General features: G+C 44.4%; 1 protein-coding gene across 2 annotated transcripts in view; it reads left to right on the plus strand.

Annotated features, from left to right (window-relative positions):
- Positions 1-322: 322 nt before the first annotated feature.
- LOC147427828 (transcriptional corepressor LEUNIG-like) overlaps positions 323-27,226 on the plus strand; it is a 41,022-nt gene continuing 14,118 nt past the window's right edge. Inside the window, exons 1-10 of one of the 2 annotated variants that reach the window (XM_086496612.1) lie at positions 323-464; positions 908-1,030; positions 1,118-1,215; positions 1,371-1,480; positions 1,612-1,938; positions 2,034-2,119; positions 2,307-2,391; positions 2,462-2,573; positions 2,757-2,806; positions 2,938-3,264. In XM_086496612.1, coding sequence (XP_086352738.1) covers positions 999-1,030; positions 1,118-1,215; positions 1,371-1,480; positions 1,612-1,938; positions 2,034-2,119; positions 2,307-2,391; positions 2,462-2,573; positions 2,757-2,806; positions 2,938-3,264 — 1,227 coding nt within the window. In that variant the 5' untranslated portion in view covers positions 323-464; positions 908-998. The remainder of the gene's footprint in view (positions 465-907; positions 1,031-1,117; positions 1,216-1,370; positions 1,481-1,611; positions 1,939-2,033; positions 2,120-2,306; positions 2,392-2,461; positions 2,574-2,756; positions 2,807-2,937; positions 3,265-27,226) is intronic. The other variant, XM_086496613.1, reaches the window with a different exon arrangement.

The following is a 27,226-nucleotide window of genomic DNA, read 5'->3' on the forward strand; positions in this document are numbered from 1 at the left end:
AGAGAGAGAGAGAGAGGTGCGGATACCAAACCTGGTAACGATGTCGTACGGGTAACAGCCTCGGTAGGCTCGGTAATGCTGGCTTGGGCAGTCATCACTCCCACAAAACCAAAATGCTTTATCAGTAGATCGCGATTCAGTGTTGTCTGCTCTGTTTTACAATATCCCGTGTTCGAACTTTGAAGGCGCAGAGCACCGCCCCCTGCCGACCGAGAGAGAGAGAGGGAGAGAGAGAGATCTTGCCTCCGTAGAAGCAGAGGTGGGCTGTTTGAGAGAGAGAGAGAGAGAGAGAGAGAGAGAGAGAGAGAGAGAGCTGGTCGTCCTCTTAGCTGGGAAAGTTTTTGCCTTTGGTCTACCACACAAACAATCAAGGCTGCGGCTCAGCAGGAAACGCAGAGAAGTGGGCTTACTCGAGCTGCGATGGTGGTGGGTGTTGAATGGTGATCTTGTGCTCCTTTTTCCAGGCAAGTTACTGTTAGTCTTGTATTCAACTTGCTTAACATCGATTTTGTGAGTCTATGTGGCTCATTGTTCTCTGTCAGTTGAACCTACTCAATGTGGATTCTTGCCCACTAGGTTTTTTACTTCAAGCTTTGCCTTCGAAAGGCTTCCTTTTTGCCTGTGAAAAATTTGCAGTATTGCCTTCTAACATGTACAGGTCTGTCTAAGACATGTGCTCATATGCCTGTGGCTTATGGCCTCATATCCATGTTATATGTTACCTGGAAGATGCCATGGAAACCTCAGTTTGAAATTTTCTGACAGCTTTGTTGCTCAAAGAAAGCTTTGTGCATTCACATGCAACCTTGTGTTGGCTGCCATGAGGATGCCCATTTCACCCTGCGTTCATGTTAGAGGATTCAGTTCAGGATTGCAATTCTAAGCATGTTTGTGTGCTGTGCCACAGTAAATTTGTGAAAGTTCGGGGTGAGCGGGCTTAATCTGCAAATATGGTATAACACGCTCACCGTGTTAATAGAATTTCTCAATTGGCAACTATGGCGCAAACAAAGTGGGAAGCTGATAAGATGTGAGTGCATCATTACTTTCTCGAGTTATTGTAGAATGGAGCCCAGTTTAATGAGCGCGTTTCTCACTTGACATGTCTCACAATCAGGCTAGATGTGTATATTTATGACTACCTCGTAAAGAAGAATCTACAGGCCTCGGCCAAGGCATTTCAAGCTGAAGGCAAGGTTTCTCCTGAACCAGTTGGTAAGCTTTTGTGCTGAAACTAGCATGTTGGTTTCTCTTTGTGAATGACAGAAGTTACTGAAAGCAAAGGTTAAAGACACCTTATTTGATCATTTTTCTCTTTTTTTTGTTGGCTCTATTTGCTTGCTGAACAATAATCTCTTCTGGGAGTGCAGCCATTGATGCACCTGGTGGTTTCCTTTTCGAATGGTGGTCTGTATTCTGGGATATTTTTATTGCTCGAACTAATGGAGAGCATTCAGAGGTGGCAGCCTCTTACATTGAGGTGACAGTGTCTTCTTTTCCAGCTGTTCTTTAGAAGTGCTTGATTGACATTCTATGCAATGTGCACTTTTGGTGAGGATGTGATCTGAGGCTGCATGACAGTCCTTTATATTGGTGTTCTTTTGCATGCAGACCCAGCAACTTAAAGCTCGAGAGCAGCAGCAACAACAGCTGCAGCAGCAGCAGCAACAACAACCACAGCAGCAGCAGCAGCAGCAGCAGCAACAGCAGCAACAACAGCAACACCAACAGCAACAACAGCTTCACCTCTTGCGACAGCAACAACCACCTCCACGTAGAGATGGTCCGCACCTTGCTATCAATGGAGCAGCAAATGGTGTTGGGGCCGATACTATGCTAAGGCAGCAGACCACGGCTAATGCATTGGCGACAAAGATTTATGAAGAATGTTTAAAACATCCGCCAAAACGCGAAGGGGTTGAAGATGTGGCTCTGAAGGTGAGGCATTGAACTTTTACTTGAGTCTGTCTACTCTATGAAACCCTTATTGTGTATCTCTCAGTGATCACTGTTCTTCTTCATTCGATTGGCAGAGGTATGGAGATACTCCTAATCAGTTAGTAGATGCAAATCAATCTCCTTCTTTAAAGGCTGCAGCTACAAGCGGCCAGCTTACTGGGTATTTATTTTTGTAGTTTTGTTCAACATTTTGATAAATTAGCTCTGGCCTTCCCAAGTGTTGTCGTGGTCACGAGGATATTTTTGTCATGATAATATTTTTAGTTGGTGTTGTCCATGGTTGAAGGTTATGTTCGCTGTTTGATTATGCATCTCGGAACTTTTGTTGATCTTTGTATTTGTTCCAGTCAAATGCTGATCAATGCAGCTGGTAATATGAGTGCCCTTCAGCAAGTACAAGCACGTAACCAGCCGTTACCTGGAATGGGTCAGGTAAGAATTTTAGCACATTCTTTAGAGTGTTTGTATTTTCCACGCATTACATTTTTTCGAAAAACTGCAGGACTCCAAGAGTGAAATAAGTGGAGTGCTCAATCAGCGGCCACCTGCAACAGACCCATCAATCTTCGGAATGGCAGGTGTTGGGCATTCAAAACCAAGCCTTCTAAGTCCAGGTTTTCCTTCATGTCCATTTTCTTTTTATGCTTCTGTTGCTGTCATGAACCATTCGCTCTTGACCTTCACTCTCTGGGCTTGTTGTTCGTGGTGATGTTTGGGAGATATAAGTTGATTTTTATGAGTGCAAGAATGGGTTATTCTAATAACAGCACTAACTAGGGCTTTGTGAATTTAATTAGGTGTAAATCAAGGTTCCAACGCTTTACCGCTGAAAGGCTGGCCTTTGACGGTAGGCTACTGCATGATATTGATTTGCAGTAGTGAATTGCCCTACATGATACAAAAATAGTTTTCTCTTTTCAAGATCACGTATTTTGACCTCTTGGTTTGATTTGTTTACATTTCATTTTTTTGCTGTAGGGGCTTGACCAGTTCCGCCCAAGTTTGGTGCAGTCAAAGTCTTTCATTCAGTCACCACAGCAGTATCACCAACTCCAGATGCTCAGTTCACAACAACAGCAACTTCTGCTTCAGGCTCAGCAGGCTGCCCAAGGGAATCTGTCATCCACAAGTTCTCCGTTGATTCCGGAACTGGATTCAACAAGGAGGTTCAAAATGTTGCTGAACAGAAGTGGCATTGCTGGTAAAGATGGCCAGCCTGGTGCTATTGATGTTATGCAAGGCGTCGGCTCTCCAATGCAAGCTGCTTCTCCAGTGACACGTGGAAGTGAAGAAATGCTGATGAAGGTGGGTACTTACTCTTTTGATTTCCTTCATTTGTTGAATGTTTGAGACTTGTTTGACATATGTGAAATATTATCCTATAAGAGACAATCCGTGATTTAAGTGGTGTCTTTCTCTACTTCTCTTCATTTATAAATTATAATATTTTTGAGGGTAATTCTTGAACTTGAAAAGCATGCCACATGACATGTGTCATAGTCTTATCAAAATGCCGCAATCCAGAAAAGTGTGATATCTCCATAATCCAAGTCCTGACCCAAAAGAGCGGCATGTCTCCATCTGTCAAGACGTTGCTCTCCTTTCAAATTCTGGCCTTGCAGCATTAGACCCTCATGATGGCGTGGGTCATTCTTTCCTGGGTCATCTTGCTTTGAAGTGTGAATGAGACGCTCCCCCTTATTTGCACAACCCTTGTTATGATGCAGAGGTAGCAACCCTCGTTGAATGCTTTTGTCGTCCTCTCTTGGGCTTTGCAACCTGTAGACGAAGAGTGATTTCGAAAGCCCGTGCTTGTGACCTAGTGACTCGCCTATCCACGACCTCAAGGTCTTAACGACGCTCTCACAGAATCTCCCTCTTGCCTCCCCGTCGTCACTTGGACGGATCTACTTGTCCAAAAGTTGACAAGAGTAAAAAGTTGACCAGTGTGAAGTCAAGTTCCTATTCACTAAGACTATTTATGTTCTAATAAATAGAGAATATGTGTTTTTCTTGCTAACACCCAAGCATGGAAACTACCACGAGCTTCATGTTCGCTCGACAATACACCAACTTCCTTGACTTTGTAGTGTGACAAGTTGCTAAGTAAGCAAACTTTGCTTGAGGAGCTTGTTGACATGGCAAGGAGCTTCCTTACATAATTCGAGGGAACTTAGCTTCTAGAATTTCCTTTTGTCATGTGCGCATTGCACTTCGCTACTGCTATAGGTCAGCATTAGCGTGTCACTTTGTGAGCCTCTAGGATGTACATGATAAGGCAAGTCATAGTTGCATTCCTTCAGTAGCACAATATAGTCACCTAATCATATAGGCATATGAACAAACACTTAAGTCATTTATTAATTAGTGACTTTAACATGACATTTATAAAAAGTAGGTAGGTCAAATGGCTAAAATCCTATATAAGAGAGCCCTTGGCTCATTACTCCAACATCAGATCGCTTGCCAGTACCTGTAGGCCCTAGGGGCATCATGCTCCCAGAGTACTCCAGCCTTCTGTTGCACTTGACACCTATGGCATTGCAGTTGGGGACATTGTTTATGACTGCCCTAACGGTCCTCTTCCATTGGTCTGCCCACAAAACATATGGTGCACTCTATGAGAGTGCAATCTGTTGACGCCCTTCCATTGCACTCGACTCCTATGGCATTGTTGTTGGGGACATTGTTTATGACTGCTCTTAACCATCCTCTTCCATTGGTCTGTCCACAAAACATATGGTGCACTCTATGAGAGTGCAATCTTTTGATGCCCTTTTACCCAAGAGTGATCATGAACATGTGAAGGTAGAGTGTGTCTAGGAACACATGTAGCCTCATTCTCGTATGTGGGTCGACTAACATCCTCATCTGCATCTTGAGAAAGATGAGCTCTTCTTGCTGGTGCTAGTAGGTGTTGACAGAGTCATTTGTGAACCCCTTTGTCCCAAACTCGTATCTGTGCGAAAATTTGTTGAAAATGGAAGAAAAGGATGGACGGATATGGCTAAATGGTGCTGTCACGTGCACATCTAACCCTATGTTCATGTGGACAAGCTAACTCCTACTACTAGGGTTTAGGAAAACCCACGACAACATTTGAATATGCCAGTCTTTTGTGTGTCTTGCTTTATGTTAGATGTCTATGGGTCACTTGGGCCCCATCGAAGGGGGTCCCATAAGTTGGTAACTTTATTATTGTTATTTTTTGCACTCGGCGAGGATCCGTAAGTTGGATAGAACTTTTGCTTCTTCTATTGCCTCTAGGGTGTTAGGTGCAGCAGAATGAATGTTTGCGCTTTGCTCAAGATGAGTGCTCCGAACTGTGCTCAAGGTTCCTTTTGTTCTTATGGAAGGTAGAGCCTTCCGTTCTTAATGAGAGAATGCTATGATCACAAACAAAGTGAATGGACATTGTGCGTGCAAGTGTATGAGACTGAGAGATAGAGAGAAGAGAGATACGACACCAGACGTAAAACCCTCCTCCGAAGGCCCCACTCTCGTCAGCGAGAGTGGTCTACTTATCGATTTCACAGTGGTACAATGACGATGCATGGAAACTGATGCAACTTGGGACTATGCCGGTGACGACGACGGGGATGGCGACAACGACTCAAGGGCTGAAATCTGCGATCTTCTATCTGCTGTCCATAAAAACGCTAGGGCTGAAATCTGGGACTGTTTTGGGGTGGCTGAAAAACGTTGTTTTGGCTGCGTTTTTGAGGGCTGAAAACGAGGTTCTTTTGCAAATGTCTAAGGCTCAAGTGATTGCTGTCCTTAACTGTTGAAAACGTTGACTATCTGCTGCAGAATGGGCTGATAATAGAAAACGTTGGCAGCTCTTGAAAGCGTTAGCAAAAACGCTAGGGATCTGGGGAAGGCTGGCGATGCTGGCAAGGTTGAAAACGCTAGGGTCTAGGGGATAGTGGTTGATGATCAAAATGCCAAGGGTGAGTGTGGAAAATGCCAAGGGCTTGATGCTCTTGATGGTTCTTGCTGAGAAGGTGCCTGTTGAGCGGGGAGCTCCTATTGCCTCTTCTGCCATTTAGTGCTAACTTGGGTTTGCTTATATACAAACTTAGCAAAATTGCCCTATCTACTTTTGTTGGGAAGTCACTTAAATTAATAGTGAAAAATGTCAAAAATAGGAAAAATAGACTAAATCACTGGAAAATTCCCCTAACTGATTTTAATGGATTCTGATGGGAATACTGATGATCATGTTGTGTGCAACTAGAGGATATGCATCTATGCTAAGTGACTGGGCATGCACGGTCTACGAATAGACTCACAAAAGTGCCGGATCACTTCTAATCTAGACTGATTGGATTGATTGAACCCTGATCATACTGTAGCTTGTCCACGGATATGCTAAGTGACTGGACACATAGGGTTGGATGTGTCACATGACATCCCCTTCTTTTCAAAGTGAGATACTGGTACTGAACTGTATGGCGTCGAGGGAGATCGCCAATAGTATCCGGTATCCTGGAAGGGACTCTTTGTCGGCCCACTCTGATGTGTGGGTCGTGCGGTACTTGAACTTCATGAAGGTCTGCAACGCTTGCTTCTTTGGGCCGCGTCGAAAGTGACAAAGTCTTCTGTGGCTCCTTCAATGCTTCATCTTTGTCGAGAGTCATGCTTCCTTCTTCTTCAAGAATCTCCATGGTTGAAAATTCCTGAAACCATTTCCAACACAAAACCATGAACATACCTATTCCATGTAAAGTGAGTGGAAAAAATCTTGTCTTTGCTAAAGACTGCGTATGCAATGTAGATGAACATAGAGATGGAGTGACAATCCGTTCATCAAACACATGCAAACAATGAGATCGATCTTTCTCTTACTATCTAGAGCAATCAACTTTGGCAATTCACAACGGAAATGCCCATGCTTGGTGCTCACACTTTCATGTGCTATTTCTACGACTGTGTCATGCCAAGGAAGAGACATGGAATGTGACTCCCTTATATACATACTTTTCAGCTTTTCATTAGAAATCCGCATACATTCGTGCTCATCCATGAGAGAAACGTGCTCAACATACAATATGTCATGCCTAGGAAAAGGGATCACATAAAGATGCTGACTAAAATACAGGAAACGATCACGACTGAAACATTCGAACAATGCGTGCATATCAATCATGCGAATACATAATACTTCCTGTGAGGGTTCTTTGGACCAAGGCTCGAGAGCCAAGATCGGTTCTTCCTGAATGAACGAACCGTCCTGTGGGGGTTCTTTGGACCTCGACTCGAAAGCCAAGATCGGTTCTTCGTGATTGATCGAATCTACAACGAGGTTAGCTTCGCTAGAAAAAGCATCCACTAACACATTATCCTTGTGAACAATCACATCATCTTCATGCAACTCATCATGCTTGTGAGAAAGCACATCTTGATCATGCAAATCATCATGCTCGTGAGAAATCACTTCGTGATCATGCAAATCATCATGCTCGTGAGAAATCACATCGTGATCATGCAAATCATCACGCTTAGCAATATCATTCAAATCATCATGCTTATCTTTGTCACTCAAATCATCATTATGCAAATCATTGTCATTCAAATCATCATGCTGTTCACAATCATGCAAATCCTGTGTGTCATGCTTTGGAGAAGAAGAGACTGAGAGAGTCTCCGTCCCCTGAATCTCTTGCATCGGTGCCGGCACTTGAGACAAGAGTCGCAAGAACTCTTGCATGTGTCGGTCGCGCCGTTCTTGTCTTGCCTTTCTTTCGGCTTCTCTTTTTGCTTTGTCTTCTGCGTGTTTGCGTTCCATTTTTGCTTTTCTTTCTTTGCATTCACGATCAAACTTTGCCATTCTTTTTGCATTTCTTGCTTCGCGTTCTAAATTCTGTTTCAGAAACAATTGCTCCAAAGCCTCCATAGGGGTTAGTGCAATCCTTGACGTAGACGGGGAAGGGTCAGAAAAACCTCATGGTGGGGAAAATTCTTCTTCGCCTCTCTCATGCTCATCGCCTCCAAGCGAAGTATCCATTTTGCTTCGAGTGATGACCATCGACTGAAGTCGTGGGTTCTTGTGGTCTTGGGTTCTTAAGTTCCTGCCTTGCGCTCACACCAAGGTTGCTTTTTCCCACCTCATGTCGATTGGCCGGCTGCTAAGTGCACGGTTCGCTCTCAATGAGTGAAAAGAGACACAAGGGGAGGCTGGACAAGCCCTTCTTTCCTGGGATTCCTGTCACTCTTCAAAAACACGATTAGGAATCGACACGCCCAAGCGAACTTGGGTTCGTGCGACCGCAACAAGCAAAAAAAATTCTTGTGATTCTTTCCTTGAGTGATACAGAACACTGCCAAAGCTTTGATACCAATGTTAGGTGCAGCGGAATGAATGTTTGCGCTTTGCTCAAGATGAGTGCTCCGAACTGTGCTCAAGGTTCCTTTTGTTCTTATGGAAGGTAGAGCCTTCCGTTCTTAATGAGAGAATGCTATGATCACAAACAAAGTGAATGGACACTGTGCGTGCAAGTGTATGAGACTGAGAGATAGAGAGAAGAGAGATACGACACCAGACGTAAAACCCTCCTCCGAAGGCCCCACTCTCGTCGGCGAGAGTGGTCTACTTATCGATTGCACAAAGTGGTACAATGATGATGCATGGAAACTGATGCAACTTGGGACTATGCCGGTGACGACGACGGGGATGGCGACGACGAGTCAAGGGCTGAAATCTGCGATCTTCTATCTGTTGTCCATAAAAACGCTAGGGCTGAAATCTGGGACTGTTTTGGGGTGGCTGAAAAACGCTGTTTTGGCTGCGTTTTTGAGGGCTGAAAATGAGGTTCTTTTGCAAATGTCTAAGGCTGAATTGATTGCTGTCCTTAATTGCTGAAAACGCTGACTATCTGTTGCAGAATGGGCTGAAAATAGAAAGCGCTGGCAGCTCTTGAAAGCGTTAGCAAAAATGCTAGGGATCTGGGGAAGGCTGGCGCTGCTGGCAAGGTTGAAAACGCTAGGGTCTAGGGGACAGTGGTTGATGATCAAAACGCCAAGGCTGAGTGTGGGAAACGCCAAGGGCTTGATGCTCTTGATGGTTCTTGTTGAGAAGGTGCTTGTTGAGCGGGGAGCTCCTGCTGCCTCTTCTGCCATTTAGTGCTAACTTGGGTTTGCTTATATGCAAACTTAGCAAAATTGCCCTACCTACTTTTGTTGGGAAGTCACTTAAATTAATAAGTGAAAAATGTCAAAAATAGGGAAAATAGGCTAAATCACTGGAAAATTTCCCTAATTGATTCTAATGGATGCTGATGGGAATACTGATGATCATGCTGTGTGCAACCAGAGGATATGCATCTATGCTAAGTGATTGGGCATGCACGATCTACGAATAGACTCACAAAAGTGCCATATCACTTCTAATCTAGATTGATTGGACTGACTGAGAACCCTGATCATGTTGTAGCTTGTCCACAGACACAGAGGGTTGGATGTGTCACGTGACATAGGGTTTAGGCCCCTCAATCAAGATCTGCAGGTTGGCTCAGGTCTTCAGTGGCTTGACGTGTCAGCAGTTTGACATGACAACACGTCTAAGGTGACACCCGATGAAAAATCTATCGAAAGAATAGGAGGTTCGTTAAGTTTGAAGAACAGATCGAGTATAGAAAAGAAGGAAGATGTTTTAAGTGTTGCAGGAAAAGGTCACATGAAAAGAGATTGTCCTAAGAAGAGAACCCACAACACCCATAAGTTTCTCATTAAGTGTTATGGTCATGTCAATGGTCAATGCATTGTGATCTTGTGTGATTCTGACAGTATGTATGATGTGATTAGTGACTCTTGTGAAGCGTGCATGCTTAGAAGCTATTTTAATGGATCCCTTGCGGTTTGGTTTCTGGGTTTGCTCTTGGTACATGCATGACTATCTTAAGGTGCAAGCTTGTGTCATGTATGTTGTTGTCGCAAGTTTGTTTTTTCTCTCCTCTCTGTATTTTAGGCATTAAGTGGTTTCATGAGACTTTTATAGGTGCAAAAAGCCGAGTCGAGCAGCAACCAGATCAGTCCACGATTCAAAGTTCATAAAATGTCCCAAGGGTCGCTTATTAATTAAGTGCCTTATAAGAGGTGGTTCCCGCACGCGGTTAAAGGCGGTTCACATGCAGTGGAAAGCTTACGTTTGGGCTAGTGCTTATGCTTAGGTACTAATGGGTTCGGAATCAGAGGGTACGCAACTACTCTAAGTGCTTGGACATGCATGTCTTGCGTACAAGCTCAAAAGGGTGACAGAACATTTCCTAGGCTGTCCTAAACCCTAGATGTAGGAGTTATAGCTTGTCCACATGCACATAGGGTTAGATGTGCACGTGACGTTTCATGAGCTTAAGCCACAAGTTGATTGGGAAGCAGTCATCCCTACAGCCCCACGACCTTAGAAATTGGTGCAATCAAATAATAAATGCCAAAATTCTTGTAAAATGTTATGTCCCAAAATTGGCCGGAATTTGGACCTTTTTGCTTGGACAATGCATATGTTGAATGATACTGGGTTTGCAATAAGAGGATATGCAACTACCCTTAAGTGCATGGACAAAGATTTAGTTAGTTTGTTTGTTTGTTTGTTTTTGTTTTTTTTCCTTTCCTTGTGTCCCTTTCTTTTATAGTTTTATGAGTGCTTTATTCCCTCTTATAATTCGCGAGTTCAGACTTTTCTGAACTTATGAAGATATATCTTCAAGAATTGGCGTACTTTCTTGGAGAAGGAAAGCAATCAAGTGTCGAAGACTATTCGATGGGACAAAGGTGGGGAGTTTACTTCCAATTCTTTTATTCAGTTTTGTTCGGACCATGGTATCAAGTGAGAGCTTGTGGATACCATTCACCTTTAGAGAATGGAGTCGTGGGGCAGAAGAATAGGACAGTGGTAGAAACATGCTTGAGCATCGAGATTTACCTAAGTCTTTATGGATTTCGGCAGTTGCGATGATTGTCCACATCATCAACCGATCTCCAACCTCTTCAATTCCAAAGAAGACACCATTCGAAGCCTCTTATGGTAAGAAACCTGTGTCTCTCATTTTCGGATTTTTGGGAGCGATGCCTATGTCCATGTACTGGCGAAGGAGCAAAGAGGGAAGTTTGACCCCAAGACCCGAAGAACGTTTTTTGTCGGCTACAACTCTCTTTTTGTGGGATATCGACTTTATGATTTGGAGAAGGACGTTGTACTTAGCTATGATGTTGCCTTCGACGAGATCTTACCTTCAGAGGGGGCTTCCGCTCCCAAGGCTTCCACTATAACCCTTGACTTGTCGATACTTGGAGACTCGGATTTTTATTTGCCTATTTATGAGTCCGCTTCTCCTACCCTTGTCCCTCATGCTTCGGAGGAGCATGCACATTCCCAATGATGCAGATGATTGTGGTTCTCATCATAGTGCGGAGTTAAGAGCCAGATATACCAGTAGCTCCTCCCACCGGGAGTAAGTCCGACAAGTTGCTGAAGTGGCTATTGGAGACTTTGCTAGATACAGCAACCTCAGATTTTCCATCGGATTGGCGTTAAGTCGGTATCACACGAGGCTCTCAGCGACTTTGACTTGTTGCGGTGGATGACCCTTTACTTCAAGTGAACTATGCATTGATGTCTACAATGATCAAGGACAGAGTTCCTCTTACAATTGGGGAGGCACTTTCACAACCAAAGTAGAAGTTGGCTATGCAGAAAGAACTTGATTCCATCAAGAAGAACAACACATGGGTGTTGGTTCCGTGGCCCGCCAAGGGGAAAGTGATTGGGGTCAAATGTGTCTACAGGTTCAAGTACAAAGCTGATGGTTCTTTGGACAAGCACAAGGCAAGACTAGTTGCCAAAGGCTTTTCCAAGAAACTTGGTGTAGACTATGAGGAGACCTTTGCGCCAACTGTATCGATAGCGACCATATGAATTGTTTTTGCCCTTGTTGCCTTTTTCGGGTGGTCGGTTTTTCAGATGGATGTGGTTTCGGTATTACTCAATGGTGATCTAGAGGGGGAGGTTTACGTAGAACAACCTCCATGGTTTAAGGATCCAGACTTTGCAGACATGGTTTGTAGGTTGCTCTAGGCCCTCTATGGCCTCAAGCAATCCCCTCGGTCGTGGTACCAAAAGATTGATTCATTCCTACGACACTCCTTTCAACGATCTTTTGCTGATATTTATCGAGAGGGAGGATTAGTGACACTCATTATCCTCTATGTCGACAATCTTGTAATTATAGGTAGCTATGTTGAGCATATCCGCAGTATTATGGCAACCTTGGCAAAGGAGTTTGAGATGACAAATCTTGGTTAGCTTCATGATTTTCTTGGATTAGAGGTTTGGCAGACAAGGGGGACATCTTCCTCTCTCAGGAGCGGTATATCCAAGGAATTGTTGGAAGCATTTGGTATGACCGAGTGCAAATTTATCTCTACTCCCATGGATCCGAATCAAAAGTTGTTACAATTTGATCTCCCTATTTTAGCAGATGCTACTCATTACCGGAAACTGGTTGGTTCTCTTATTTGGGTTCTTAACACCCTATTTGATGTCAGTTTCCCGATGGGTCTTCTCAGTTCCTTCATGCAGAAACCCGCCAAGTTACATCTCGTTCAAGCTCTTCGAACCCTGAGTTATTTGAAGGTGACCAAGTCATTAGGCATTCACTATGCGGATGGAGGTACGAGCTCCTAGATCATTCTATGAGGATGGAGGATTGGGGAGGTGATCTTGACAGACGACGGTCGACTACAAGTTATACCGTTTCTTTTGCCTCAAGAGCAGTTTCATGGAGCAACAAGAAACAACCAACATTTGCCTTGTCTTTATAGAGGTAAGAGTAGGATGTTGTTTGCAGTGCTACATGTAAGTCGATGTGGATTCGAAGGCTACTTTTGGAGATTGGCTTTCCGCAGCAAACGACCATGATGTACTCAGACAACTAGAGTCGTATAGCCATTGCGAGGAACTCCATGTTCCATGCCCCGACCAAGCATATAGAAATACAGTACCATTTTGTTGGTAAGAAGATCAAGAATGACTCTATTGGACTAGAGTACATCTCGACTTCGGATAACCTTGTTAACATCTTCGCCAAACCTCTTCCAGAGGCAACACTATCCTCTCATGGTCCCTTGTATTCGTTTGCTGTCCATGAGCTGAGAGGGGGTGTTAAGAGTTCAGTTTCCAGTCCGGTGGTAGCTCTGGTATCTCCCAAGAGCAGATTAGGGAGTGGGGGCTGTTTTGTGGTTGTGCCCTGGCCGTACTTGAGGTAAACGTACCTGTAATTGACGTTGCACTTCACTGTGTCGCTCACGCGATAGGTGGGCATGAGGTTGGACCCCGTTTCTAGGGTTTTCCGGGGTAAGAGTGGAACTAGTCCGTAGGGTGGTAGACTTTGGCTCACACCCGAAACTTTACTTAAAACATTAAAACACAAAGAAGCTTTGCAAATAAAACCTGTAACGGGAATTGACACTTCAACACACATAGCTTGGAAGCTGGAGCGCTCCAAGCATACGCCGACAACCTGTTGACCCCAAAGACTAGCGCCCCTTTCGGTATTTCCTTATTCTTTAAGAGCGTAAAAAGTTACAAAGCTGAGTCATGGAGATCTTCACCTGTACCCAGCTAGATGGCACTTGTTCTAGCAAAATTTCGGCAATATAACGGCTTCAAAACTTGCTTTGAACAAACCCCCATGCTGGGACTCACTTTCGATGGCATTTACCCTCCGTTTTCAGCTCAAAAACAGTAATTTTTTTTTCATCTATTTTCAGCCCTAATCACCCCCATTACTCTCCTCTAACAATGAGGCGCTGTTCCCAATGCTTTTGGCATCCCTATGGCTGAAATACAACAAAAGCAAACAAAAACCAACAAAACTACAAAAAACAGTCCAAAAATAGCACATAACTAGTGCTGAAAATGCACCTGTACAAGGAGGTTATTACCCTCACCGATGCTTGCTTAGTAGTAGTTAGCTACTCTTGTTCTTGCTCAAAGAGGCTCTTGCCTCGGCACAAAAGCATATGACCACACAGCTATACATAGGTCAAATGAAAAGCCCTCTTGTGAGGCATCACGTAATTGCATGGAGGGGGGGGAGAGAGAGAGCAGTGAATGTTGTGCAAGGCTTCAGGTCTTGCACTTCATTGTACATAGAGGGTAGGCAAGCACATAAAAGCTTTGGTACCTGCAACAATCCACCATATGGCTGAAAATGCAGCCCCATGTTTAATTTCAACGCCTCTCTCTCTCTCTTAAGCTGGAAAGTGCCCAAAAATGTGCCAAATGGCACTCATGCATGGTTTTTCCGTTTTGTATCTTCTGGTCTAAAAATATCTCAACCGGTTGCTTAGCGGCAGAGTAATAAAATGTTCCTCTTGTCATTCCGGAGCTAATGACACGAACTAATTTCATGGCCCAAAATATTTCATCACCACTGGGACCACATCGAAAAATGCAATGTAGCCCAATTATTACGTGATCTTCTCTTCAAACTTTGAGTAGAGCCTAGACATACTTTTACTACTAGAACTCCAATGCCGGTCAGCTCGACCAACTCGTGGCGGCAAGGCCTTCCTGTCTGCGGGTGAAACGCTCTGTTGTTGGCCGTTTCACATTGGCTATGCAGTGTTCAGCCATTTGCAACTTCAAAAAGAGGGTCCCAAAAATTAAACAAAAATCAAGGAAAAGAAACCAACTAAGGTTAGTAGTTGCCATGTCCTCATGACACACAATCTCGAGTCTTCTGCAGCGTGCAGGTTTGCTACTACGTATGTGTCCTAGGTCTCTTTCAGCGAGTTTACATATTTATTAGCATTTTTAGCCATTCATTGGGATTGTGGGGTTTTCTTGAGGAGTAGGGAAAACTTTGAGTTTGCCTATATAGCCCCCTCTTCCCCCCCGCGAGTACTTTTGGCATGTTATTCAGTGTAGAGATCTAGCGTTTGGGGCACTCTCTCTCTCTCTCTCTCTCTCTCTCTCTCTCTCTCTAGCGTTTTGCATTGCTAGCGTTTTGTGACACCACCATCGATCTCTCTCCTCCAACGTTTTTGCTTAGCGATTTCTCTCTACACCTAGTGCTCCCTCTCTCGTGCGGTGTACATGCCCTTTCGATGTTGCATCGTGTGCGAAGAGATCCAATGCCCGTTTTGTGGGCGGTACGTGCTAGCACCTTGACGGTGAGGAGATCCATCGCTATAGAAAGGAGATCTATTGGTTGCCCGTCACGAAGAGGCGTTTTGATCGCGGTTGCAGATGAGTTTCTTATTCGATTCACCCTTTTTCGTTGCACCTTTTGACACTTTGGTACCCCTGACCTCCCCTATATACCCCCATAAGTTGTTACAAGCTTGGACACTAATCAGAAATTCAAAAATCATAGATTTTGAAGAGAGAGAGAGAGAGAGAGAGAGAGAGAGAGAGAGAGAGAGAGAGAGAGAGAGAGAGAGAGAGAGAGAGAGAGAGAGGACACGGCACGGCGGAGCTTCAAGCCAATCTTTCTTTTTTATTATGCTCGCAAAGTCCAACTCTCTTGACACTCTGCGGCCAAATGTTGTACAGAAGAGTGGGGGTACTTATAAACAATACAAGGATGCCCAAAAGCATAGCTCCAAAAGCAATGCACCCAAAAGCACCTGCTCTCCAAAAGCTTATGCAAAACTACCCGACAACCATCAAGATAAAAAGTGAAAATCTGTAGTGTTTGCCACGTCATCACCTACAACGCAAAACACGGAATTTTGTAAGAGAGAGAGAGATCTACATGCACCAAACTCCACCAATCTAGCACTTATACGAAGACATCAATCATTGATCAATCACATTTTTGTTGAGGATTTCATATATAAATCATGATCATTGTAACGTATTTAGCGAGCACATCGAGACTGCATTGATCTTTTAACGGTGTCTTGATCTCCTAAATCTTGTTACTATTAGATTCATATTCTTTCTTTTCACATTTCAATCAAGCAAAGCATGCCCATGACCATCCCATCCCCACAAGATGTACATCCATATAGCATGTTGTACACAAATCACACACTTAGTTCACACTGAACACACTTGCGTTTCAATCATTCAATCAAGCCATCTCATTCTGTCCAGAACTCTTGGTGCACCTAGATCACTGTGCAACCGTCTCATCCTTCCGGAACTCTTGATGCACTCACACGGTAGTTTGATCTTGATGCATTAGAATCTCATTGAGTTCTCATTCACTTAGCCATCACATCTAGATCTCGTTGATCTCTAACAGATGTCTAGATGCACTCAGTTTAAATATTCATCAGACAAAATATTGTGGCTGAAATGATGAGATGGATGGATATGGCTGAAATTAGTTGTCACAGCGATGACGTGGCTACTGACAGCAGAAACCCTAATTTCTGCCAGAAACCCTAATTTTCAGAAACCCTAATTTCTGGAAACCCTAACCCTAACTGCTGGCTGGAAACCCTAATCAGGGGGGAAATGCCATGTGGCAGCAGGTACGGATTTCCGGCATTTGCGGAAGTGAAAAGCATCAGCATGGGCGACGCACGCAATTCACTGCTTTTTCTCTACGCTTGGCAAGAGAGAGATTAATTGCTTTATTTTTCCGAGAGAGAGAGAGAGAGAGAGAGAGAGAGAGAGAGAGAGAGAGAGAGAGAGAGAGAGAGAGAGAGAGAGAGAGACTGCTCTTGAACAGAAAGCTTTTTGGGGCTCTGCTTTTGGGCATCCCTTGTAATCTTTATATTCAAGGTGAGGGCCTCACTTCTCAGAGCATCTGGCCTCAGAGTTTGAGAGTGAAACCCTAACCGCTCTTTGTACTCCATTGATTTTAATACATAAAGAAATACCGAAAGGGGCGCCAGTCTTTGGGGCCAATATCTCTAGGTACAGAACTCCGTCGGGCCAGTGTAAATCTATTGTGATCTGTGACTTGTTTTGAAGTGGTTATTTGATGCTGTGGTGATTGATTCTTGACTTGGAGTGTCCAAGTCTGTTACATCAGTGGCAAGATGTGAGCCACCTCTCTTCTCTGATGGTGAACAACAGCAACCACCAGATACTTACACGCGTAACTGTGTCGCGATGATTGTAACAGGCTTGGACATCCAAGCGAGAAATCAATAGTAGAGGTGGAGAGAGAGAGAGAGAGAGAGAGAGAGAGAGAGAGAGAGAGAGAGAGAGAGAGAGAGAGAGAGAGGAGATGAGATGAGATGAAATGTTATATCAACGTCTTCAAAAGGTTACAATGTGGTGGATATGATACAAAGTCAGAGTGAACAGACTGAACAACCTTTTAACACTTCAATAACAACTGAACTGGAAGAGAGAGACGACACGCGACACGGAGTGTCGGAATTTCACCCCAGAGAGTATTGGCCCCAAACCTTGGCGTCCCTTTCGGTATTTCTTTATATTGCATCAACACAGTACAAGCCGATACTCCAGACTCTGTACCCCCTCCAGGAAGCATGCCAGAGAATGAGCCCTAACCTCATATTTAAAGGCCCTTGGCCTAAAAAGCAATTAGAGTGAAAAGCCTTCAAACTTAAAAGCATCTGGTCCAAAAGCAAAGCCAAAAAGCTGCAAGCGTAAATCACGGAAATCCATACAGCTTGCCACGTCATCAACCAGCACAATTTTCGAAAACCTGTTGGTTGTCCTTAGGGTTAGGGTTAGGGTTTTTGCAGTTTTAGGGTTAGGGTTTGCAAAATTAGGGTTTGCAGATTTTCGGGTTAGGGTTTTTAAAATTAGGGTTTCAGTAGTTAGGGTTTTTGGCAAAAATTAGGGTTTAGGCCTCTCGGCCACATCTGTAAGTTGGCTCCATTCTTTAAGCTTTGACACGTCAGCAGTTTGTTACTTCTTTAAAGAGAGTAATTGTCCGCGATTACAGCATATCTGCAAAACAATTCAAGTTAGCTCAAAAATTTCGGAGGGTCATTCCAAGGGACATTCCGAGGGACAATCAATTTGCTCTTTTTATTAAGGAGTTAGCTTCTCCTTTCGGCTGTTTTGATCAAGTAGTTAGCTTCTCCTTTTGGCTATTTTGATCAAGGAGTTAGCTTCTCCTTTCTGCTCTTTTGATCAAGGAGTTAGCTTCTCCTTTTGTTCATATCGGAACTCTTGATATCCCGGCGTAGTAAAATTAACCATCACACCAAGACCGTAGTGATCTTCCACGGTTGTCTTGATGCACTAAACTAGGCAATCTCATCCAATTAGGAATATTCAGTAGTTGACACATCACAATGCAATACAAATGCTCACATATGCATGTTATAAGACACAACAAACAGTGCCATTGAGCACTCCTCTGAGACAAACGGTCTTCGGTATGAAGCTACGGAAGGACTATCTTGTCACTCCCCCCGCAAATAACCTAAAAGGGTCCGGGCCATGAGCTAAGAGGACTGTACAACCAAACGCTCGCTCCCCAGATCGCAGGTTGCGTCGCTTGGAGGTTCAAGCATACAACCAAACGCTCCCCAAGCATCGACCTGTGTCGTTCGGAGGTTTTCTAGCATACAACGAAATGCTCCCCAGGCACCGGTCTGCGTCGTTTCGAGGTTTTCAATCATACAATGAAACGCTCCCTTGGCATCGGCCTTCGTCGTTCCGAGGTTTAAACAATACCAAAATAGTATTTCTCACTTCTCCACTAGGGAGTGAAATCACTAATCATTGAAACTACTATCAAACCAGAGTCAAACAATTCAAATCGGCACCAAAACAGGTTCAAAACAGATACCATCCATTTCAAACAAATTCCAAACAGGATCACCAAACAAGATCAAACAGAACTCAAACTTAAAAAGCAATCTTGACATCAATCGAGCTCGAAAAGTCGACTGACTTTCCATCTTGAAACCTGCATTAAAAATTAGGGTTAGGTTCCTTCCATGAGGTCGTAGCCGAGCACAACATGGTCCATCATCTCTTGGACAGACAATGTTTCTTTGGCGGCGATGGTAGTCCCAAAAGAGAGCAATCACACTGAACTTCCAAGGTTATCAACTCGAGAAGAGACATCTATTGAGAGATGTCGAGAAATTTCAAGATATAATCTGCTAGGGTTTCCATGGCAAGCATTTCAGGATACCCCACTCTACTAGAAGTTGCACTTCGAAGGAAGATGTCAGAAACCATATAACTTCGGGCAAAAATTTTCTTGAAAGCTTGCCAAGTCCTTGGAGTATGCTGCTTGGTAGCTGTAGACATAAAAGCATGACACTGCTTCTAAGAAAAATAGTGACTTGAAACAAATCTGGATCCTTCTCTCGCAAGTGATCTTAATTGGCTTATGCCTTGTAAGACATGAGCGGTGAAGATAGGAGCGCGCCCGACGCGCGATGAAGTAAGGGTGGGAGTGGCTAAATAGTCCGTGTTGGAGGCCGAAGATACCTCGAATAAAATTCCAATAGCTCTTTTGTAGGACCGGTATGCTTTCAGAAAAGCACACGCTTGATGCTCTGATACCACTGTCACAAGACGGGCACCATGTGTCAATAGAAAAGAACAGACTGAACAACCTTTTAACACTTCAATAACAACTGAACTGAAAGAGAGAGACCACACGCGACACGGAGTGGCGGAATTCCACCCCAGAGAGTATTGGCCCCAAACCTTGGCGCCCCTTTCGGTATTTCTTTATATTGCATCAACACAATACAAGCCGGTACTCCAGACTCTGCACCTTCTCCAGGAAGCATGCCAGAGAATGAGCCCTAACCTCATATTTAAAGGCCCTTGGCCTGAAACCGGCCCGTAGGGCGGTAGGCGTTGGCTTTCACCCAAAATTCTTTACTTTAAACACACACACAGAGCACTTTGCAAAGAGAACCTGCGACGGAAGTTAACACTTGAATACACCCACGGCTCGGAAGCTAGAATGCTCCGAGCAGACGCCGACAACCTGTAGGCCCCAACATTGGCGCCCCTTTCGGTATTTCTTTATTCTTTAGGAGGGTAAATTACAAGGTAAGGTCTTGGGAATCCTTCACGTGTATCCACCTAGACACCATTTGATTTGGCCAAATTTCGGCAGCATAACAGCCCCAAAACTTGCGCGAAACCAATTCCCCTGCTGGAACTCGCTTGCACTGTCGTATACCCACTGATTCCTGTCCAAAAACAGTAAATTCAGCACGCTGTACTTACTGGTTTTTGCCCTGTTTTCAGCCCCAAACAGTCCCCTAACTGTCCTTTGCCAGTGGGGCACGATTCCCAATGATCTTGGCGTCCGTACGGCTGAAAAACAGTGAATTTACAGCGCATACACAGCGCTGATTTTGCACCTGTACGGTGAGGTTATGACCCTCACCAGTGCCTGCTTTGGAGCAGCAGTTAGCTACCCCTGTTCCTGCTCAAGGAGGCTCTTGCCTCAGCACAAAAGCATGAACCCACACAACTGTACATCAGTCAAATGAGTAGCCCTCTTGTGGGGCATCACATAACTGCACGTAGGGGAGAGAGAGAGCAGTGTGTAGTGTGCAGGGCATCACTCCTAGCACCACACTGTACATGAGAGGGAAAGAAAGCACTCCATAGCTCTTAACCTGTGACAGGTTGCAAATGAAGCCTCTCCCTTCTCTAAATTCAGCGCCAATTCTTCTGCAAGAGGAAAGTGCATGAAAAGTTGACACTTGGCGCATTTACAAGCATTTGCCCGTTTCGGGCTTGCCGCTTAAAAATATCCTGACCGGTTGCCCAGTTGACTTCGCGGCAGAGTTATAAAGTGTTCCCCTAGTCATACCGGAGGTAATGACGCGAACACATTTCACGGCCCAAAATAGCAGTTCCCTAAATTTTAGGAGATGCTTCCGTTGGGCTCCCACTGGTCTTTTGACCATCTATCCTCATTGGGACCGCATCCAAAAGTGCATTGTGGCCCAACTGTCAGATACTTTTTGTTGGTAGTCCCACCTTCACTTTACGCCTTAATTGAGTTCACTTCCTAGTATCTACCAACTTGCTAAGTGCGACGAGGGGAACTATATGATCTTGCTCTGAGCCTAGACATCCTCTTACCATACGAATTCCAGTGCCGACCACTTCCCATCTGCGGGTGAATCTACCGTTCACATTGGCCATACAATGTCCGACCGTTTGCTACTTCAAAAAGAGGGTCTTAAACAAATAAAATAAACCCCATTGGAAAGAAACCAACAACCAAGGTTAGCAGTTGCCACATCTCTGTGACATGGTTAATAACTGCCACGTCCTCGTGACATGGCCTAAAAAGCAATTACAGTGAAAAGCCTTCAAACTCAAAAGCATCTGGTCCAACAACAAAGCCAAAATGTTGCCGGCGTAAATCACGGAAATCCGTATAGCCTGCTACGCAGTGTGACATGAAACGTTTTGTGGTTTCGGTCGTTTCAGGGTTTCGAGGTTTTGAATCGTTTCGTTTCATAGCGTCAAAAACATGAAACAGGTTTCATAAACGACATTAAATTATATTAATAAAATATGATAAATATGTATACAATGTAGCACACATGACTCTAGACTTTAATGTCCACGAGAGAGAGAGAGAGAGAGAGAGAGAGAGAGAGAGAGAGAGAGAGAGAGAGAGAGAGAGAGAGAGAGAGAGAGACGTGCTCACTGCTTAGAAGCGACTTCAAGCGAGCACGTTTAAAGAGATGTTCAGTATTGATGAAAGTTAAAACACAGCCACTGGTTTCATGAATCATATCTGATGCATCATTGATTCATTTAGCAAAGTACTTCTATTGAACAAAGTTTCTGGAAAAAAAGCCCCAATTTAAACGTTTCATAAAAAATGCTTGTCCGTTTTATGCGTTTCGGGAAAACGTTTCATAGGTTTCGGGGTTTCATCTGCATGAAACGTGTTTTTATGTCACACTGTTGCCATGTCATCAGCCAACGCAATTTTCGAAAACCTGCTTACTGCCCTTAGGGTTAGGGTTAGGGTTTTTGCAATTTTAGGGTTAGGGTTTGCAAGTTTTAGGATTAGGGTTTGCAGGTTTTAGGGTTAGGGTTTCTAGAATAAGGGTTTCAACGGTTAGGGTTTTTGGCAGAAATTAGGGTTTAGGCAATTAGGGTTTTTGGCAAAAATTAGGGCTTAGGTAGTTAGGGTATTGGCAGAAATTAGGGTTTAGTCCCCTCAGCCACATCTGTAAGTTGGATCCATTCTTTAGGCTTTGACACGTCAGCAGTTTGTTACAGATTCTATGTGCTAGGGCTCCACTTCTCTCATGCTCATGCTCTCATTGCTCAATGCTCCCATGTTCTAGCTCTCAAGTGACAAGTTGTAGAGACTAGAGTCTTGCCTCTCCATCTTCTCTCCCTTGGGTCTCTCCCTCTCAAGTTCTCGTAATTCACGTCTCCATCCCCCCTTCCCTCCCTACCCTCTATCTCTATTATATGTTTTTTTATTTTTAACGTACATAACGTCATCGTACATCTTAATTTTTGTACCACACATCATCGTATGTGTACAAAACGTTCGTGACCGTACGAGACCACTATGCGCATGACTTTAGAGAGTGGTCCAAAGCCCTCTCTGAACAAGCAATGGAAGCGGCCTCGTATCTCGTAGTAGACGGGGCAGTGGCATGTGTAGTGCAACTCTGTCTCAGGCTCCATCTCACACAGGAGGCATGTCTTGGCCTTTGTTGGTACTCCATTGTATCTCCCAATCTCGATTCGCTGTTGGTGTGAAGATGTGCGTATCTGGCCAATAGCACGTCGTATCCCATGAGACAAGTGGGTGTCCATGTATCTGGGCCTCGTCACAAAACCGTTCTCCGTAAGCTGGAGAAGATGCTCCCTGTAGAAAGCCATCTTCTTGCCCAGCCTCTGTGCTGGCTGTATCCATGTCCTCTTGGTGTCTAGCTGAGTCAGGTCCTAGTGGATGAGCCCGGTAATCTCAGACTATGTAAGAGTAAGAGAGGGTGCATCCAATGAGTACTGGAAGGGGGGCAATCTGTCTATGCTGAGCCCATGTGCCTGAAACCATGATGTCATCTCCCCATACCAGCATGCTGTATCTCCTTCCATGGCTAACTGCCGAGAGGACTCAAGTGCAAGGCGGGCATATCTGTCTGGGAAGTTCCCACATGTGGTGTATGAAGGAGACAGATTTGGTAAGCGCCTCAACCACTAGTGGGGAGGCAGCTAGCTCTGCTCGGATAATGGCACGTGGTACTGAAGCCTTGGCTCTAATGAGCCGCGAGATCATAGAGACTAGTGGTTTCTCCATGTCCCCCGATCCATGAGTGCGACCTGTCCTCCTTGATGATCCAATGAAGGTTCCCAAATCTCAGCTCCATAGAGTAACGTAGAAGCCACCAAAGTGTCAAAGAGCCAGAGCTTCGTCCGAGGCTCTTGAAACTGAACCTATGAACACATCCTCTCCAATCTACCTAATGCTGCATGGGCTCTGGTCAATCTAGTCTCTACTGCTCTCCTCAATGAAAATGTTGGTCCACTAAAAACCACTCCAAGGTAAGTGTAAGCATCAGTATACTCCACTGTCTCTTGTCGTATGTGAATGCGGGCGTTGACCTCTTGATCCACTGTGGGGTGGTATTTAATATCATGACCTTGGTTTTACCAAGGTTGACAGACAAACCACTTTCATGGGCAAACCTATGCAAAGCATCCAAGTGACGTTGCATCCCCTCCGGAGAGTCGGAGATCAACGCAATATCATCAGCATATAACAATAGTGAAATCCATGTCCCTGCCAGCTGTGCACCTCTATCACCATCTCTCGCAATGTAGTCAGAAATCTCATCCACATACATACCAAATAGAGTACGAGAGAGCGGGCAAACCTGCTTCACCCCAATTGTGGAGTGAATCGGTGTAGATAGACTCTCTGAGGTTTGCATCCCCTTTGGAGAGTCGGAGATCAACGCAATATCATCGACACATAACAATAGTGAAATCCATGTCTCTGCCAGCTGTGCACCTCTATCACCATCTCTCTCAATGTAGTCAGAAACCTCATCCACATACATACCAAATAGAGTAGGAGAGAGCGGGCAAACCTGCTTCACCCCAATAGTGGAGTGAACCGGTGTAGATAGACTCTCTGAGGTGCATACATGCCCCACTATTGACCTGTATAATGCCATGACCCCCAAATGAGCTCTGTGGGTACTCCCATCTCGTGTAATCTGCGCATCAATCTAGCTCTGGGTACTGTGTCAAATGCTTTGCGGAAGTACACAAAGCTACAATAGATTCGTTTCGCATGTGATCTGCTCTCCTCAATGATGGCTCTGAGTGTCAAGATATGGTCAAGAGTAGAAAAACCTCTCATGAACCTTGCTTGCCCGGCTGCGTGTATTCCCTCCCTCTCTGCTCATCTTGTAATAAACTGTTGACGTGTCAGCCTAAAGAATGGAGCCAACTTACAGATGATGTGGTTGCTCGAGAGCAGAAACCCTAACCATAATTTTTGCCAGACCCTAAGTGTTGAAACCCTAATTTTGGAAACCCTAACCCTAAAACCTGCAAACCCTAATTCTAGAAACCCTAAGAAGAACAAGCAACAGAAGAAGAAGTCCTGCCAACTTATGGGGACTCTGTCCGATGGGGCCCTAAGTGACATAAAGGCATTAAAAATAAAGCAGAACACACTCAAAAGACTTTGCACATCAAAATATGATGATGTGGCACCTGTACGGACGTCCCGGAATTAGCGGCGGATTTTTAGGAAAATCCCGAAATTTTAGGAAAGTGATTTTTTGGGTTCAGCTTTTCATATTTGATGCTTTTAGGCTTTGGGCCTTTAAATATGAGCCTTGGGGAAAGAGCTTCCATGTCTCACGTGAGTCCTGACTCAAGAATAGCTGGCATAGATCCTGCTCTAGGCAAGCCAAAGATGCCCTCTTCTTCCGTCGCACTAGGCGTCGGAAGTCAATCTGTGATTGTCTGTGAGTGATGTCCCCCAAAAGGACCTCCCTCTGAAGTCTAGCTCTACTCTCGTTGCATTCCTCATCATACCAACTGTTTTGGGGCATGCTCCCAGAAAGGCGTCTCTGCTCAGGTTAGGTGTGTGGGTATGCCTTTGCTGCTGCATCATGTAATGTGTGTGTCAGAATAGTAGTAAGCTCCTTCAGAGGTCGCTCTAGCGCATCTATACACTGGCGTCTGTAGATCCCATCTATGTATACAGAGACCATCTCCCGCGTGAAGGTGTAGCGAGTAGGGGCTGCTGCCTGTGGCCTGTGTGCTACACTAAACTAGAAAGAGATTGTCAACGACACAAGAGCATGATCCATTGCCACACCAACAGGTTTGGTCCAACTGTGAGATCCTGGATACTAGAGACGAGACTCGGTTGTGCCATGACATAATCCCCTGTGCTGGCTCCATGTCTGTGTGGAAAGTATGTGAAACCCCCCGCAACAGGAAATCTCTGTAGGCCATTCAACATGACCAATCCATGTGTAGTTCCCATGTCTATCAAGTGTCGTTCATACTGCAGACTTTGTAAGTAATTAATTTATTTAGAGAATAATTATCTAATTAGTTGTGTGCACATCAAAATAGATCTAGTAGTTCTGGGGCCTCAGGTGCGCCCAAGTTTGGGCCAGAGCACCTCAGCGAGACCCTAGCAGAAAATACCGTGAAGCCCTAGTGATTGGAAAATTGGGTTTTCAATGAAGATTTAGATAGTAGCTTCAGATTTCAAGCTTAGAAAATAACGCGTGCTAGTGCAAGCACATGAATGAGATGGGGTCCTTAGAACAACAGTAACCCTAAGGCTTGAATTATTTTTACGGCCTCATGATAAGTAAGTTAAAGTATTTTTAAATTGTTTATGCTGGACCAAATGGCCGGACAAGTGCGAACAGGTATTGCCAGCGAATGCCGGTACGACATTGCGCTAGGGAGCAACTAACATTTTCATTGGTTGCATCTATGTGTGCATATGTGGTTCAATTTGCACATTTCATTAACAATTTGTGAACTTTTAAAAGTGAAAGTTGAAGGGTTTTTAAGTTAGTAAGTGTGCCAAGTGGCACACTTACCAATGCAAACTAACCCTCTCACTCTCACTCTCCCTCTCTCTCTTTCTCCTCTTCCTGCTGGCTTGATAAGAGCACCCCTTCCCCCACTTCTCAGTGTTGGCAGTGCTTCTACTCCCCCCATTGTGAGTATGCTCTACGCATTGGAGCTCTCCATGGAAGCTTGAGAGCAGTCCCTTGCGACATATGTGCTGGCCTTGTGTCCCATTGTCTAGAACAAGGGTTCTCATAGCCATAGCAAGCTTTTGGTGAAGTTTCATCGCAAGAAGTTGCAGCATGCGCTCTCTTCGTAGAGTGTGTTGGCTGTAAATTCTCTGTTTTTAGTCCCTAATCATCTCTTTTAGGGTGAATTTTAGCAAAATACACATAGAATCTAGTTCTTCTCTACCTACACTAGGCGTACACAAAGTTTGGTGCAATTCCATCACGAAAAAGGTCTCTATTTCGGCTTTGGAAGGTGCTCAGGTAACATTTTCAGGTTATGTGCAGAAAATTACAGCAAGCATGTGTGCATGCATTTTGCGTGTTTCTCCCTTATTTTTGTTGCAAGAATGATTATGCATAAAGGGACACAATTAGCGGCAGGTAGACTCATTTTCGAGAGCTTCCGTTGAGTTTTGTGGAAGATAGACTCTTGTTTTCGAGAGCTTTCCAAATCTCATAGTAGAGGGAAAAATCCTCTCAGTATTCAGAGAGTAGCTTTCGCACTCTCTCAGTCAGAAGCAGAAAAGAAAGAATAGAGGACGGGCTATTGCTCCGTTCCTGTGCTTGTAAAGATTCTCTCTTAGTAATAAAGATAATCTCTTTATTGGGGAGGGGGGACCAGCCCATCCTCTGGTCCCCAATGAAGTGTCAAGCTTTTCCTCTCTCTCTCTCTCTCTCTAATTCTCTTGAGTATTTGAAGTACAATTAAAAGTCAGTTTATGCTTCCGTATTTTTGTGACAGTGGTATCAGAGCAAGGTAATCTCTCTCTTTCTTAAGGGATTGAGGACTCTTGGCAGGCTGCAGAAATGGGAGGAATCGAGATAAGAGTTCTCTCTCCTTCAATTGTAAGGTGCTGCGGAATGAATGTTTGATCTTTGCTCAAGATGAGTGCACTGAACTGTGCTCAATGTTCCTTTTTCTTATGGAAGGGAGAGCCTTCCGTTCTTAATGAGAGAGTGCAATGGACACACAAAGTGAATGGACATTGTGCGAGAAAATACATGAGACTGAGAGATAGAGATAGAAGAGAATACGACACCAGAGACATTGTAAAACCCTCCTCCGAAGGCC

This window comes from Adiantum capillus-veneris, chromosome 23 (assembly GCF_014529385.1).
Source record: "Adiantum capillus-veneris isolate H3 chromosome 23, ASM1452938v2, whole genome shotgun sequence".
Lineage (NCBI taxonomy): Eukaryota > Viridiplantae > Streptophyta > Polypodiopsida > Polypodiales > Pteridaceae > Adiantum > Adiantum capillus-veneris.